The following is an 18,495-nucleotide window of genomic DNA, read 5'->3' as shown; positions in this document are numbered from 1 at the left end:
AATTCTGAGTGTGAAGATTTGTCACCACACTGCCTCTCAATGTTTTCATATAAGTGCTGTAATGAATGGTCTGGTAAGTGTGTGGTTTATATATGGATACCTGCTAGCTTTGTCTAAAGACACTTTAGAAAAATGGCAGACTCAGGGAATAGCTGGTTCCAATCCTGTGAGACAATGAGCACCTTGCAGGATCAGGCCCTTAATGAAGAGCAGGGAATGACTGACTGCCTTGAGTATGTTTTCAAATCAGAAATTTGTAAGACTCTTGCATGTGTTCTGTGTGTGACTGTAAAGAAAGCTGTTATGTAGCCCAGTCATGATATGCTTATGATTAAAGCATTCTAGTTTCTGTAGTCCCTATTAAAATGAAACTCTTTGTTACAGATGGATCAAGAAGGGTGCTTCTTTAATTTTACTACATAATATCTAGCTCTAATTTTACCAGAGAGATTAGCTGCTTTGAAGTGAGTATTTAGGAAGTACCTAAAGTAGGGTGACCATATTTCCCAAAGGGAAAATGGGACACCATGTTGGGCTGGCCTGAGCCACCCTCCCTGTGCGGGAGGGCAGGCACGGCTTAGGCGAGCAGCGACACGCATACTAGATAGGGTGACCATATTTCCTCGTGGCTCGGCCTCACATCGCTACTCACTCGAGCCCTACCTCCCTTCCCTGCATGGGGCTTTCATTACTGCTTGCCCCTTCCCTCGCACATTCCTCTGCACCCCACTTTTTTTGACAAAATTGGGCATTTGTCCTGTTTGCTCAAGACAACTAATCAAGTTGCGAAGAGCAAATGGGACAAATGATCACTTTTGCCAAAAAAGTCAGGACAACCGGGACAAGGCTTAAAAAAGGGACTGTCCTGGCCAAAACGGGATGTATGGTCATTGTAACCTAAAGGTTTGGTGGGACAATAAGAGACGCTCTCATTGCTGGCATTGCAGTGTTGGAGAGCAGCTCCACACTGTGCTGTTTGCCTCCTTTACTGCTTCGGTATTGACTCCCATGCAGGGGTAGTTATCAAGAGCCTCAGAAACACTGGGTTTTATTGAGCAAAATACTTAAACTAGCAGTTGGTGGTTGTATGTTTCCTGTAATTAAAACAATAATAATCCTCCTGAAAGAGGTAGCTGATTTTAGGTGGGGATGAAGGTATTCACCATCATGATCACAGTCATACTTCGTGACCCAGACCTTGTCCCGATGTCTCTCCAGAGAACATTAGTGTCAGCAAGATTCTTGGGGCATGTCTACACTGCAGATGGAGGTGTGATTGCAGCACATGTAAAGATACCAAGCTAGGTTTATGTCAGCTACCACAAGTATCAGTGGCAGTGATACAGCAGAAGGCTGGGAGTTAGTAGCATTCCCAATCTTTGGGCAGCTTCAGACACCTTCCATAAACAAAACAACCAACTGATTAACCAACCAACCAAACAAAAACCAGACAGATGTAACCTTTTTTCCCCCAAATGTGACATTTCCTCCTAAAACTACATTCTTCAGACGAAAGTAATGTTCAGTTCAGGACAAGTGATTGATGAGAAGTATGATGTAACAACAGTGGTCACCATTAAAAAGGAAGAATTTTCCAACAGTTATGGGCACACAGTGGTATCTGCGCTACTACAATATTACCCATACTTTAATAGATCTTTGGTAACTTGGGCAAGTGCTGACTTTTTGAATACTTCTGCTGAAAGCTTGCAAGCATTGGGTACTTTATTCATTGACGTGTGTTTGTGTGTGTGCACAAGCACATTATTACTGTGGTAAATATACATTTTTGCTGTTAGTGATGGATAATTATAGTTATAACTCGAGTTTTTTTCAAAATTCCTTAACCCAAATTTGGAGTATAGTGCTGACATTTGAGCTCCTTAAGGCAAGATTGAGTTTCAGCCATGTAGAGGATATGTCTTGGGGCGAGAGGGTGAGGGGTGTATGCAATTTTTAAAAAGCTTTTTAGGTTTAAAAAATAGTTAAATCTTTCTCTTCTGAGAAACAGTAAGTAATTTGTACAAAATGGACTAAACTTCAGTTCCAGAGCTCAAGGTAACTTAATCCTTTGTATAGAAGCTTTGCTTTGTGTGCACTTGTATAGAACTTATAATGATAATTATATCCATTGTGATCTAATGCTAAACATTCTTGCACATGAAGATAACTGTAACAAACCTTTGCTAGTAGTTTTAGTATTTCCCTGTTATTACATTTTTAAAAAGATGAGGCCAGTGTGAATTCCCACTCTGCTACTAAACCTTTTTTAGGTTGAAATGAATACTGATAAGGAGATTATCTTTCTGAAGAAAATGCGTCAACATTTTATACTGCAGTTCTCTGCATCTCTAACAATCGAATACCATTTTTATTCTTAAGCTTCTTTTCCATCAGGTAATAAGGTATTTTGATTATTAACATTTTTAAATTTTAAAAAGTGAGAGCTAGAGATCTGTCAGTAGTACAGTATAATATGCTGTGGTTAAATAGAAGAGGCTGTTGGCTCTAAAATTTTATTTCTTATGGAGCAAGTGTTGAATTATGAAGCAGAAAAATAAAATGTTCTTGGCAGTATAAATAAAACAGTAATCAAAGGAAGTATATCAGAGGGTTTTTTTTATTTCCTTCTCACAGTCCAGTTTATGCCTTTGTGTATTGTTGGGACATTAATCTTGATAATAGAAATGGAAAGCTGCATTTCATTGAAAAATGGATTTGAAGTAAAACTCTGATAAATGAACAAAACCACACACTATATCTAAACCACATACTATCTCAAACTTTTTGATTGTTTTGTAATATTTTTCAGTTTGTTAATTGTGCATGTATAGTAATATCATATGCTAACATGTGAGTGATTAAAAAAAATAAGTTGTGATCCTGCAAATATGTAAGCAGTTGCATAAATTTACTCTTGTGAGTAGTCCCATATGAATTCAGTGGGGATTTTAAGGAGAGTAAAATTACTCACATGCTTAAATATGTCCAACATTGTAGAATCGGGACCGTAATCTCATTCCTCATGTCTGCAGGATGCTTTGGGATGTTGTGAGGGTGATATTCTTGGCTCAAGGAGGATGTGGAAGATGAAGTGATTTTGTTAGTACACATATGGATCAAGAAGTATATTTAGAGGATTTCAGAGTCTAATTCTGCCCTTCTGACTGAAGGATAGTACTGCACTGCAGGACTCTTTATGGGAAGAAATGGGATCCTTTTGTTGAAAGGCTATACTGTATACAAAATAATGCTTTTCACTAGGGCTGTCGCTTAATCAGTTAACTCACGTGATTAACTAAAAAATATTAATTGTGATTAAAAAAATTAATCATGATTAATTGCACTGTTAATAGAATGCCAATTGAAATTTATTAAATATTTTGGATGTTTTTTCTATATTTTCAAATATATTTATTTCAGTTACAACATAGAATATAAAGTGTACAGTGCTCACTTTATATTTTACTTTTATTACAAATAGTTGCACTTTAAAAATGATAAAAGAAATAGTATTTTCAATTCACCTCATACAAGTACTGTAGTGCATTCTTTTTATCATGAAAGTGCAACTTACAAATGTAGATTTTTTGTTACATAACTGCACTCAAAAACAGAACAATGTAAAACTTTAGAGCTTACAAATCCACTCAGTCCTACTTCTTGTTCAGCCAATTGCTAAGACAAACAATTTCCTTTACATTTATGGGAGATAATGCTGCCCGCTTCTTATTTACAACGTCACCTGAAAGTGAGACAAGGCGTTCACATGGCCCTTTTGTAGCCGGCATTGCAAGGTATTTATATGCCTGATATTCTAAACATTTGCATGCCCCTTCATGCTTCGGCCACCATTCCAGAGGACATGCTTCCATGCTGATGATGCTCATTAAAAAATAATGTGTTAATGAAATGTGTGGCCTTGGGAGGAGAACTGTCTGTCTCCTGCTCTGTTTTATTCGCATTGTACCATATATTTCATGTTATAGCAATCTCAGATGATGACCCAGCACATGTTATTTGTTTTGAGAACACTTTCACTCTAGATTTGACAAAATGCAAGGAAGGTACCAGTGTGAGATTTATAAAGATAGCTACAGCACTTGACCCAACATTTAAGAATCTGAAGTGCTTTCCAAATTCTGAGAGGGATGACGTTTGGAACATGCTTTCAGAAGTCTTAAAAGAGCAACACTCCGATGCGCAAACTACGAACCCAAACCACGAAGAAAGAAAATCAACTGTCTGCTGGTGGCATCTGACCCAAATGATGAAAATGAATATGTGGCTGTCCATACTGATTTGGATCATTATCGAGCAGAACCCATCATCAGCATGGAGACATGTCCTGTTGAATGGTGATTGAAGTGTGAAGGGACATATGAATCTTTAGCGTATCTGGCACGTAAATATTTTGTGACGCCAGCTATAACTGTGCCATGCAAATGACTGTTCTGACTTTCAGGTGACATTGTAAATAAGAAGTGGGCAGCATTATCTCCTGCAAATGAGAACACACTTGTTTGTTCGAGCAATTGGCTGAACAAGAAGTAGGACTGTGTGGACTTGTAGGCTGTACAGTTTTACATTGTTTTGTTTTTGAATACAAGTTATTTTTGTACGTAATTCTACATTTGTAAGTTCAACATTCATGATAAAGAGGTTGCATTACAATACTTGAAAATTGAAAAACACCATTTCTTTTATCTTTTTTATAGTGCAAACATTTGTAACCAAAAATAAAGTGAGCACGATACACTTTGTATGCTGTGTGCTAATTGAAATCAATATATTTGAAAATGTAGGAAACATCCAATAAATAAATAAATGGTATTCTATTTTTCTTTAACAGCATGATTAATCGTGATTAATTTTTTTAATCACTTGACAACCCTACTTTTCACCCTTATTCTTGTGATCCGAGGACACTACAAAGCTGGAGGTTTTTATCCCCATTATACAGATGGGAAATTGCAGCTCAGAGATCTTTAGGTTTTTATCAGTTGCTCATCACTATGATATCTAAAAGCTGCACAAAATTATGGCGCACAAGCACAGAGAAAATAAAGGTATGTTTTTCTCTCAGAATTTGTCAGGGTCAGGAGGACAATTTAAATATAAGTGCTTTGCCTAAGGTCATACAGCAAGTCAGCAGCAGAATCAAGAAAATTCTAAGGGCCATGACTGCCAGTCCCATTGTCTAACCACCGGTCAATTCTGCCTTACCCATAAATATGAGCCTCCTGATCAGAAGATTCTAACATGATGAGCAAACCTATTGGGAGAAGACTAAAACTAGAGCTTAATCTTACAAGTAAGAGCTATGAGCAAGAGCACCTTTTTTCAGTTTCAGATGCATTTAGAGAAGGTCTTGCTTAGATGCCTGGGTCTTTCTTGGACCCTATTCTCCCTTTACTATTGGAGCCCCTATTATTCCTCCACATCCAGCTCATTTACTTCCTGTTTGTTCCCAGGTCCTCTAATCCATCATCACAGCCACTGCTTTTGGAGATAAGTGGTGGTGCTGACAGGTGTAGCAGCAATTCTGCTGGGACTCACTGATGGACTTTACAAATTGAATGTTTCAGTTAATACCTGCATGAAAGAAAAACCATAAGCCCAGAACTCAGTATGCACTGGGCCCCATTTCACATTTGAAACAAAAGCTTACTTTTCCCAACTGAATGTGCAATCCTTCAAGCTTCACAGAAAATTGCTTCTGAAAGATATTAACCCTCTACATTCTTGGCTGCTCTACTGCCCTTTCCCTTTTACAGAAGGGTTCTTTTTTTAAAAAAAAAAATACTTCCTATATGTTTGGTTTCTGCTTTCCTCAGTTCTCCTGAGTCCAATTTTATTCACTGATTCATTCTTTCCTAGATTTTTCTGCTTTTGAGAATTGCCCTGTAATGGGGAGAGGGGATTGGAGGGTTGGTTGGCCTAGTGGGTGGAGCACCTGGCTTCCTTCCCCTGCTTTTATGGTTGAGGAGCTTCGGTCTTTAAGGTGACAGGGTGGAGAGGGAGAGCCCTCCCACTACACTAGGTCCCAGCCCAGGGCCCTGGGTAAGTCACCCCTGAGTATGGAACCTCCCAGTAGGGAGTCAATGTTCGCTGCCCTGGGCTACTTCCTACTATTGCCCCTTTAGTTTGGGTCATGGCCCCTATGGTTCAAGTTCCTGTGGTGGCTTGTCTCTTAATAGTGCCCCCTCATGGACCCTGGGTGGTAACTTGCTGCACTCCCAGGTTACTCTGGGTGGGGCAGCCCTAAGTCTGGTCTCCATGCTTCAGTCACCCGGGTTGATACTTTAAATTTATGGTATAATTTTAATGATGAAAAAATGTATCTTAGAATTTTGACTCAATGTTTCATTCTATATCTGCTAACTATAATAAAATGCACCAGTGCACTCTGTAAGCATCCAGTTATCTGCACTGTGTTCGAACAGAATTTTTCATGTTCCTGTTGCACTTATTTCCTTTGCCCTGATGTTCTAAGGATTTCCTTTTAGTACATATGAACATCTCCTTTTGACAGACAATGAAAATTAAAAGATATGGGTAGGCACAGGAAACTGGAACCCAAATATGCCCCCTGGGTTTTCATTTACAGTTAGGAGCTACAGACACAATTACTGCTGACAGAAATTCAGAGGCCAGTGGCAGAGTGCATGTGGCAGTAGACTCATGCCAGGCAGTAATTGGGAAGATTATTTTTAATCAGAGCATATCCTACAGCCCAAACATTAGAAATTGCTTGTAAGGCTGACAGGAAATTAAACTGAGACCAAACAAAAAGCCTCAAAATAGGAGTAATATTGTTAGGAGTATAATGATGGGAAAGCTCACTGCTTGCTGTGTTTGGCTGCTCTCTGAAGGGTATGACTTTTAACTTACAGCAACAGACAACATTGTCTAATTGCATTTTAGAAGTGAACTAAAATTAAAACCAGACTCAATCGTTTATATCTGCGCTTAGGAGAAGATGCAAAGCACCAGATGTGTGAGCCCATGTTAGTATTTGTGCTTCTCGTATTCGTGTTTGTATTCATTTCTATGTTTACTCTGGCCTTTTTATAGTTCCTAAGGGAACCACTTAAGTTGCCAAAATAATGCAAGGTCATGAAATTTCAAGGTGCTGGTGATTATGTACCAAGCTGTAAATGACCTAGACGGACTCTTGCTGCAGTACAATCTGTGCTTGTGTGGAATGCCTAAGGCAACTGCCCCAAGGGAGTTGAGGCCAGGGCAGCCTCAGTAGTATGTCCTTACCTCTTGACATCCTCAGAAATTCACCACAGCCCAGAAGTTGCCCCATTGCAAAAATGCTTTAAAACTTGTCTATTTGACCAAACGTTTCTTTACGCGCTGGCTGGTTTCTTCTATCATCTAGTAGTTTATGCTGAATGTCCTCCCTGCTTTCCCTTTTAAGGTGTTACGGCTGGGGGCTATGAGGAGAAGTTGCAGATTATGAATTTCTTATACATGGGAATTGGTTGGGGGTGGGTTGCCACTATTTAAGCCATGTACAGTGCTCCCAGATACTGCAATGCTGGGTCCAATCCAGTTTCCCATAATTATAATGCTTGTGTTCCTGAATGGTGGGAATTGCAAATCAAGACATTCTGCTTATTGTTTTGTCCCCTGATATGGTTCCTGATGCAATGAAAAATAAAACACAAAACCAAATGCCAGTATATTTTGAGTTTCCTCAAATACTGCTCTTTTCATCTTCATAGAAGTTCCTAATAAGTTTGGGGGTGTGGTTTGATATATCCCTACAGACAAATAACGTGACCTGGCTTCATGATACATGCTGATTAATTTTTTGTGCAAAGACTCGCAGCCAGATGCTGCTAGAAAATAGATTTGTTCACAAAATAAAAGCATGCTCCTTGATGTAATTCATGCTACTAAACAGAGCAATTATGTGACTAAGAGGTGGTTTACTTGTGGTTACATACTATACTGAATAATTGAATGGTAAATAAAGCATAGTTTACAAAGTATACATTTATATCTTTGTTCATTTGAGATCTTGAAATGCACAATGTAATTATATATGATAGGTTATTCATGCAATATTACCAAAGCACCTGGATAATTTTCTGTGGTAGCCTTGAAAAATTGCATGAGGTGGTCACTAGCTAGATTGTATTATGCAGATCAGCTATGCTTGTTGTTTCAAAATAGTATGCAATTTCCATGTCACCGTGGATGAAGAGCTGTCCTTGCAGACTCTTTGGGTGCTTCTCTCTGCATTGTGACCAACTCCATGGCCAGGGAGAACTTCAGTTTTGAGCAGCATAATTAGTAGAGATCAATGGAAACACTGCCTCCTCCATGTGGCTCTTATACTTTCCTACAAGTATGCCATGTCTCTTCCATGTCCTCTTGGAAAACAAGACTGAGGATCTTTTATGGTGTACTGGCTTTAGATCAGCAAACTTTTGAGGAATTCTCTGTTTCCCTACGGTGTGGGTAGCATATGGTGAGGTATGTTTAGCTACGATCAGTATAATGTAACTATTTTAACACGGGTGTGTGGTTACAAGAGTGTTAAGAGGAAGAACATAGGATGGAAGGATACCCCTAGACAAGGATTACAGAATTCTCATCTTAAAAACAAACAAACAAAAACAGGGAAACTCTGTCTGAAAGGAATAATGTTTATGGGAAGCTATGCACTGCATTCACTTATGGTATTTTGAATGGTTTGGGGAATGAACAATCTTTACATTTGATTTCACATACAAAGTATGTGTGTGATATATAGATTTGCTATAGATTCAAAATGCATATAGTGCTTGTGTTTATAAGAATACTAATTTTAGAGAGCACATAATACAGATTGCATATGGAAATGAAAACTATATATAGGGACGCACTTTTGTCATGAAAAGCATGGCTGAGCATGTTATAACTGCTGGAATACAATGAATGATTCAGTAAAATATTAACTGCCACCACATTCCCATCAATAAAAAGGTGGCATGGGGTAGACTGTCACCCTATTTTAATGTATAGCTATGTATAAGCAAAGAACGCTTCAGTTGTCCTCTGATCCAGAGCTTTGTTCTTCTCTTTATTTATATTCATTTTTCTTTCACAAAAATTCTTGAGTTGTACAACTGAAAAAGTATAGAAAAAGTTAATTGTCATTTTAAAATGTTTACATGAAGAAAATATATATATGTTATAAAATTACACCAGGAAATTGAACTATCACAATGTTTGAGTTATAGCTATGTGATTATGTACAGTAACCACACAGAGTAGATAAAATCGTAAAGCTAACTTAGAATGCAGGCTTTAAATAAGTTTCAAAGCATGTCTGCCATTCCCCCCGCTCCCCCTAACCCAAATCCCTTTTATAATCACAATAAAACACTTGTCAGGCATTGTTAGGTCGTAATCATAGTTCTGTCTTGTGCTTTGCAGTACACTAAAGGAAGCAGTTACAGCACAACAGTGCACACACTGCCTTTCCTTATTGCTCACATGAAAAAGTACCAAAGTTCAAATGATGTGTTATTGATTTTGTTCTTTTATTGTGAATTTTAAAATTGTTTTAAGATTATACAGCCTTTTTGCATATACGACTTCATTATCAAATAGCAGAGAGAAATAAATAAATGTAATATAAAATGTACTTTGTGCATTAAATTATACTCTCCTCCCTCCCTCATTTTCCTGGAAAATAAATATACTCTCTTAAAATATTTTTGGATCAAAGAAACCATTTTGTGGTTGTGCAGTCCTTAAGATTATTGAGCTATTTTGAAAGACAATGTAAAAAAGGGGAGAGGGTTAAAAAAACACACAAAATCTCAAACTAATTTCTTCTTCCCAATAAATATATTTTGTTTCTCTTAGGAAATCACACAGAAGCCCTATGCAAGTGGTGCCTTCAGTTTTCATGAGCGAAGCCTTCTTTCTGTAAGTACCACTGTTTGTTTTGTTTTTCTCCCTGTACTTATATTGTTTAGGCCCTAGAGCAGGATTGAGATTTCAGGTCTGCAATCATAAAGAATCAGAAAAGGCTTTGGTCTTCACATTTTGTTCTAGCTAATAGTGCATCTTGAGACATGCAGAACAGAAGTACAAGGCATAGAGTAGAGTGCAATCCATAACAAATAGTGGAATCATGTGCAACTGACTTATTTAATCAATTATTTTTCCCGTGCCTGGCCACAGGTTAAAACAATATATATTCTCTCTTTTATTTTCATTTCACACATTAAGGTTATGTCACTGTGTCTTATTTTTTCTACCTTTGGATGATACTTCAAAAGCATAAAGAAATGCTTTTGTGTATACATTATTCAGTTCAGCCACTTTTTCCCCTTAAGACATCTAGGACCAATTCCTTTTTACTTTTGTTGTACAGGTGTTCATATAATGCAAATATGAGGAATTAAGCCCCCCTGGCTTTTAGGGCATATATAAAAGTGTTCTGGTGTTCATTATTTTTTACTTTTTCCTGACCTAAAAATTAACTGTAATAATTCGGCACAAGCATGGTGATTCTCTCTTCTAAATCATTGATTATTTTAATGTTTAGGATTCTTTTTTTCACTTGAAATATCTTGTTTTATCTTGAACATAGATGCTAACTGTGCTTAGTGAACCATGTCTGCTGAGGATTTGTTTTACGAGAAAGGAATTTATTATACCTCACTAGTAAATAATAAATACTAATATGTAATAGAAAAAGTAATTTTAGGAAATGAGTCAAGGTAGATCTTTTGATTTCTTTTATAATGTGATATCTCTTTTCTTTTTTGCAATTATTTTAGTGCATCATCTCCTACTTAAAAAATAATCCCACAACTTGGTGTCTTCGTCATGTGTAATGAATGTTAAATGTTATTAAGATGCTGCAGAAGCAGCTCCATATTGAAGGCTGCAAGAGCCACTGTCTGGAAGAAAGGCAGGAGGCAACGGATGTGATTTTATTAGGTTGCATAATGCAGGTCACTGTGTCCTCAGGCATTTCCAGCAGCAGGGCTCCTGTCAGACATCTCCCTTCCCACCCTGGTCCCAGTCAGCCCGTTGCTGGGACCCTGCTGCGTTGCCCTCCCCTTGTATAAGGGGCACTGAAAAGGAGTGGGGTGTTGGCTCCCTATTGTTAGAAGTCCTGTGCCCCCCTGCCCCCAGCTTCCCTAAGGGATGTTTACCTCTGAATCCTCTTCCAGTCTTTCTTGTCTAATCACTGTATTCTTTCCATAATGAATATCTCTGTTGGATAGACATCTGCCACAATTTTTAGTTACTAAATTGTGACATGTTAACCTAATCTGTCTGCCCACCTCACTGTGGGGGAGGCAAAAAAACCTACCCCACCTTGATTAGTCTGGTGGTGAGGGAAAAATCCCTTGCCAGCTCCCAAGGAAAAAAAGTGGCTAGCATAATGCTCACAGTGGATCATGAAGAAACTTGGTTCTATTTTGATTCCCTGTGTGGAGAACTGGGTATTGCTAGCGCAATCCTAGTGAGAGAGGACTTTTCCAGAACTGCCTATGGTATAAGTACCACGTGCCTCCCGTCACCTGGAAGATCAGTGCCTTCCCCATCTCCCCAGGTCCAGCTGCTTCCAGTTCCACCTTGCTCTCTCCAGGTAAACCCTATCCTTCCTTCCTCCCTCCTCTTCTTCTCCAATTGCAGAGTAAGCCCTTATGGCGGGGAAGAAGCCCTTTTCTTCCAGACCGCTGGTCAAGGATACACTGCATATGGTTCTGGGGAACACATTCTAAATTGAGCTGAATTAACAGAAAACAAGTAAGCAGTTTTGCCCTCAATTGGTGTGTGTAGTTCCCCTTAAGTAAAGAGGAGTTACACTTGTGCACTGAAAGGAGAACAGACCAAATTCTTCTTTAGGTTTCAGATATATCAGTATTGGTAGCTGAGTGGCTCTACTAAATTTTATGTCATTCAGGGGATTAGGCATACAGCCCTTTTTAGTAATAAAAGGCATTTCATTCCTAATTCCCTTGTGCACCACATGGAAAATCTTCCCCATAATGTCTTTGAAGTCGTATTTCAATATTTCAGGAAACCTGAATGACTTAGTGGATGAAGCAACGGCTGCTCATCTTGAGGCCAGGTTTGAATCAATTTAGTTGTTCTAAATGTGCTTGTTGCTTTTAGCTTTTTGTCTGTCATGAACAGTTGTTTCTATCACACAACAGTCCAACAGCTCTGAGCTGGATTTGACACTATTGACAGTTTCTGCTAGAAAAATTCTCGTACAAATGCAAGAAGGAGGCTGAAGTTTCTAACCTATGGGAGACAGTGGTCCCAGAGATAATTAGCGGAATGTTGTGAGGAAGCTGACATTAATTTGTCCATGGATATAATATGTCAATATTTACAAATGCAGTTTTAGAAAAAAATACTAATCCCCCTTCAACGTGCTAACAGAGATTTATAGTGTACAACAATAAAGAATAAAGAAAACTCAGTTGGAATTTTGGGAATGTTTAATGAAGCCAGATCTCTGTGATCAGAATGGTATTATTTTCCCTTGTGAGCATAATCTCACCAGCACAATGAATATCAATCAATTACTTGGGCTAAGGGGTCTTTTTTTTTTTTATTGAGCTGAGACCAAAGTCCAGCATGTTGCCTGGTAACAGACTATGTAGATGAGTTGGCTCCTAAATACACCATATGGCTGGGCGTTATGCCCTATTCACCCGTGACATGGTATACACATGTAGTACATTACTGATTATAAAATGGTTTGTCCTGTTCCATTATTTAGAATAGGATCTTAAACTATCAATACGAATGAAGCTCAGAGTTACTCACAAGAATAGAGTTGTCTGTAATGACATTAATTTTTGCTTGAAGGATCAAAAGAATGGGCATAATGCTACCAGTAGAGCTTGTGTTGCATATTTTTGAAGCAATTTATTCATTTTAACTTAATATTTTCTATGGGTAGTTATTATGAAGTATTTTTGTCTACTTCAATTTTACAGACAAATATAAATTACAGAGTTCAAATGTAGTAAAATCCCTGTTTTTAAGTCCTAATTCTGCAATGCAGTCACACAGCAGATTAATGTAGGTGATAACATATGGTAATATCTAGCTTCTGGGACTTCTGTTAGTATTACAATAGTACCTAGAGTTTCCAGAAAAAACATGGATCCCATTGAACATGGTGCTACCAAGGATGGTAAGAGACAGTTCCAAAGAGATGACAAACTAGACAGACAAAGGAAGTACTATTATCTCTATTTTACAAAAGAGGAAACTAAAGCATAGACAAATTTATAGTGACTTGCCCAAGGTCACAGAGGAAGTCTGTAGCTGGGCTGGATATAGAGTTGCAGTCCAGTGCTTTAACTCCAAGAACATCCTTTCTCTTCTCTTTGTCTTAAGCTGAAATTCGCTCAAGTGTTGGAAGTCCACAAAAGTTCCTCCACATCAATTTAAGATCCCCATTAACACTTTCTAGGGAACTCAGGGACAGTTAAGACATGCCGGGATGTTTATATGCTCAATATGCACAAGCAGCTGAGGGCTCTATTGACTGGATCCTCATAGGTCACTCATTAGAGAAGGTGAGTTGTGCAATGTACAATGACTGTAATCCTTCATGTAAATGAAGGGGAAGAGCAATTACTACTCTCACAACTCTCAATGTGGGAATATCAATAGGCAGGGAGGGATTATATGCTGCTGCTACTGCATCATCTTGATTTCAGGTTGGAAGGGTAAAATTTTGCCCCTATACCCTTCACTCACCTAAAGCCAATTATTCTTATGCAAGTGACATAAACTTAAGAAAGAAATTTCAACAAAGGCTCTGTGGAACAAATCTCTGTTATCATTCCAGTAAATACTATAGAAACTAGGGGGATGAGGGAGTCTGTCTAGTTACTTTTCTAGGTTTTTACAGCATTGAAACACAACACTAAAATTATATTCCCTGTCTATAAAATGATTAGAGATGTTTTCAAAGAGATAAGACCAATGTGCTTCCCTTTATCAGGTTTTCTGCATCTCCAGAATGCATTGTGCTGTGGTACATGGTTTTGCCAACCATATTGCAGTAAATGGCTTTATTGGTGTGTTATCAAATTTACAGTACTTTGTGTAGACATTTTTTATGTACTAGAGAGCACGTATCCCTGCATGTGCATTTCTGATCCCCACTATATTAAGGTATATAATATAAAATCCATCAAAATGTGTCGGAGCAGTTTCCCAAAGGAAGCACTTGTGCACTGGATCCTGTGCTGGATCTCATTGTCAATTTTTGCATTTTGAGAAAGCTGGCTCCTGAGGTAGCAGAAGTGCTCAACTGTTTTGGTGTCCTTCCGTAGGTCCTTCTGTGACCTACAGAAGGACACCAAGATCCAGGTCTATAAGACAATTGTTATTCTGACACTCCTTTATGGATGCAAAACCTGGGTGACCTAGAGACAGCACCTCAAGATTCTGGAGAGGTACCACCAATGATGCCTACGGAATATCCTTAGCACCAAGTGCGAAGATCACCACTCTAATGCCAACATCCTTGGTGAAGCCAGTGTCACCAGCATTGAAGCAATGATGCTCACACACCAACTCTGCTGGGCTGGATATTGCAGATGCCAGACTCTCACCTCCCAAAACAAGCCTTTTACTCTCGGCTAACCCATGATCAGAGATCCCGTGGTGGTCAGAGGAAACACTACAAAGTCACACTGAAAGCATATTTCAAGATAACTGATGTGGACATCACAACCTGGGAGGAGCAAGCCACCAACCGATGTCAGTAGCACCACATCCTCCATCAGGCTGTGGCCAGCTTCGAGGAGAAGCGTATTGCCTTCAAAGCTGGAAAGAGAGAGAGAAAGGACGAACTTTCTCCCAGCAGGCAGCTGATCCGCCAGGAACTGTCTGTACCTACTGGGGGCAGATCTCTGGTTCCAGGATCAGACTCCTAAGTCATCTCAGGACCCATATGTAAATCTGTTGTAGAGCTCATCCTCAAATTGATGGTCTATCATTGAACTAAAAGCAAAGTAAGTTGATTCAGTTCATTTGCCTCCTGAGTGCTCCTTGTAGCTGGAGGTCATGCTACAGGCAACCTTCCTCAGTTCTCCCCTCAAGGAGCTTCTTAAACTCCACACATCCCCTTTTCCCCCCGATTCATAACAGGCTTTCTTGAGATCTGGGTTTATTTGGATAAAATAAATGCAAGAGTAAAATTTAAATTTCCAAAACAAAATCCATTTGTTTTACCTTCTTGTTGGGTCACTCCCAGACCTTTACTGCCTGTAGCCTCAGTTCCATATACCAAGAGTCTCTGCTGTAGTCTCTGATCACCCTTCTCCCAGGCTTTGCTGCCTGGGACCTTTTGTGCTTCAGGAAGCCACTCACAGGCCATACCTGGCTGGAGTCTCTGTCCCAAGAGTCTTGGCTGGAGCCTGCTCATTCCTAGTAGTTTCTTATCTCTCTGAGCATCCCCTGTTACTGTAGCCACCCGTTGCCCTTTATAGAGAATAATGTGATTGAGCCTACATGTGCCTAATTGATTTAGAAACCTAAATCTCATTTTCAAAAAGGATTAAGGCATTTGGGAGTCTAAAGCCCATTGACAGTCAATGGAATTTAGATGTCTAAGTGTCTAAATCCCTTTAGAAATGAGTTAAGCTTCTAAATCAGTTAGGCATTGCAATGCTGAGCGCTTAAGTCTAATTTCTAGAGGTTAGCCTAGGCATGTATTAATCTAAGTCCCACTGAGTTTCAGTGAGATCTACTCTCCTAAGTACCGAAGAAATTAAATGGTTTGACCAGTGTCACAGAGGGAATGTGTGACAGAGCTGGGAATTGAATCCACATCTTTGGAGTCCAAAGCCATTGCTTTAGCGACAAGGCCAAACTTTCTCTCATGTTTCTCTGTTTAAACAAAATAATAATTATTATTATTTATTTTGGCTGTTAACAAATGAAAACCAATATAGAATTTCACACACACTGCTGGCTGGTAACACATTGAACATTAAATGTCATCAGTAAAGTACTAGCAGCAGAGCTCAAAGCTAACTGAAGCTTAATTGTCCTCAAGCTGATCTCTTCTCATCTTTAACGGGTCTTGACTTGGCGTAGGGGTGAATGTTTCCCTTAGCAAAGATACAGTATTGTTTTTCAGGCACTGTATAACTTTTACTAATAGTTTATGAAAGTAAATGTCTTACTCTAAAACTAGTAGGACCCGCTACCATTATTCATGATGGACGTAGAAATCCAATTAATTTAAATGTTTTGTTTGCCTTAATTAATAACAATTTGGAACAGGTCAGTGTGTATTCAGGCCTGTGTTCTATGCACATTGTGGATTTCCTGCACATCCTACAAGCAATCAGTAAGCACAATGCCCTTTGGAAATTTATAGCAGTCCCATAAGATATGCCATAATTTATATAATTGACTTTACTTTATGCTTATGAAGCATGTGGGACAGTGGAGGTAAAAAGTTAAATGGGATGACAGTTTGCAAACACACATTCAGAGATGGTTGGATGGAAAACAGTTAGGAAATATCAATTTATATTAATATGAGATACAGAATGTTTCATTTCATACAATCTATATAACACCCTAACTGGCTCAAAGTTAATACAAAACATGTGAAACAATAAGTGAGGTTCTCTCTTGCTGAGAGAACTTGTGATGCCAGTGGGTTAAATTTACTTCAGTCTGTGTTCTGGATCACTTGCACATCTCAAAACTATTGACTCCCAACCTTTTCAGAAGTCCACCAGCAGCTATGTAAGCTACCTCTTACTCCTAGTGACAGCCATTCTGTTTTCATGATTCTGGATATTTTCACTAACTACATAAACCTGTATCCTTTACAGAATCAACAAGCATTTACATCTGCTAATGCATTAATAAAGGGATGTCTGTGGCCATGACCTACCTGAGTCATGACATAATCATAAAAGGCAATTTCAATGAGATTGATTAAAGAGTCCTGTTCTTCCCTGAGTATAAAGCAGGACACAAAGATCACTGTACCATCCCTTAACAGATGGTATGCTAACATGTTTTAACTGCACTCTCAAGGAGCAGTTGGCCAAATGCTTGTTAGATGAAGGAGATCTGAGACCAGCATGTTAGTTGGCTCCTATTAGCATATACTGTATTTCAACCTTGGACATATCCTCTTTGGTCTGGGTACCTAGAATCAAGGAGCCTTTTCTTCTCCTGCTTTTCTTCTCCTTCCCTGTTAAGATGATACTTGCTTTGCCAGGCCCCTGAGGAACAAAGCTTTACGAGCACATCTGCAGAAGAAGAAAAGTCAGTGTGAGAGAAACTTTTGATTTTCACCATATCACAAGTGGTGTCTCACATGGCTAAATGACCCAGTGAAATAAAAATAAAATAGATTGGCTATACTAGGAAAGGATTGGTTTGACATTCTCTCCAAATCATGCTCTGATCAAATTGCTGTGTACTACTGATTTTAGATCTGCACAGTCCACATGCTCTAATGCAAGCTGCTTCACTATACCAGGTTAAAGATTTTTTACTATCTTTTTTACAAGTGCTGTGGGTCAGGATGTGGCATGTAGGTCAACTGCTCAGCCACTCAGGTATCAAAACCAAACTATTCCTCCTGACCCCTGATAGGGGAGTCTTATCAAGAGAGCTTGCTGTCAAACTTTTATATTTTCTGGTCCCCTGAATTTTAGATTCCAGGCAGTAAAATCTGCTTTGTGTGAGGATCCTGTACATTTTGAGACAAACTGTCTTAACAGCCTTGCCACCAGTGATATAACAGGCAGCTGTAAAGAAACCACAGATTCCTGCAGAAGAGACAGTTGTTACAAATTCTGTGTAACAGTGAGGATGAGAAGCACCAAGAAAAATAATTGCTTAAATATAAATTAAACCTAAATAAAGATATGATTAATAGTCAGTTTCATAGGATTAGCTTGTTTTAAGGGAGAGATTCTCAAGGTGCAGGTTGTGTTTGTTTGAAATTTAGTTTATTCTTGCCCACTGATAATGTTGGATACTTTAAATTCTGCTCCTTAAATGAAGCAAGTTTTATAGAAGACTGATCAAATCTCTAATTATTGATGCTATCAAGAAAATAATATTCAAGGAGTGCACTTGGGAGAAAATTGACTTATAAGCAACCAGTCTGATTCAAGTAACGTAGTATGCATTTATTTTAATGACTAATAAAAAGATGCACTCTTTCCTGTCAGATATTGGCTATTAAACCATTATATAAAACCTTCATTTGCATAACTTGATTGATATTATTACTGATACAGCTTCACTTGGAGTTTATTTTGTACTACAGAGGTCAAAATAGACCAACAATAAACCTCTTAAGGAAGTTTATTTATTTTTTATGAGCAAATTGTTGAATCATTTACTCTACAGAAATGTCAAGAAACTTTCTATTTAATCTCATATACAGTTTGATGAAATATAGCAGTGCTTTATAAATTTGAGGGGTATGTATGTGTATAATCACTT

At 38.5% G+C, this 18,495-nt stretch overlaps 1 protein-coding gene across 12 annotated transcripts in view; it reads left to right on the top strand.

Moving 5' to 3' along the window:
• Nucleotides 1-18,495, top strand: part of RBFOX1 (RNA binding fox-1 homolog 1) — a 2,430,619-nt gene that overhangs the window by 1,119,603 nt on the left and 1,292,521 nt on the right. For all 12 annotated transcript variants that reach the window (XM_073362506.2, XM_073362502.2, XM_073362531.2 and 9 more), the window contains one exon: nt 9,874-9,936. In XM_073362506.2, coding sequence (XP_073218607.2) covers nt 9,874-9,936 — 63 coding nt within the window. The remainder of the gene's footprint in view (nt 1-9,873; nt 9,937-18,495) is intronic.

This window comes from Lepidochelys kempii, chromosome 10 (genome assembly GCF_965140285.1).
Source record: "Lepidochelys kempii isolate rLepKem1 chromosome 10, rLepKem1.hap1, whole genome shotgun sequence".
Lineage (NCBI taxonomy): Eukaryota > Metazoa > Chordata > Testudines > Cheloniidae > Lepidochelys > Lepidochelys kempii.
Note: the sequence above shows the minus strand (reverse complement) of the source record. Positions and strands in the feature narration are given on the sequence as shown.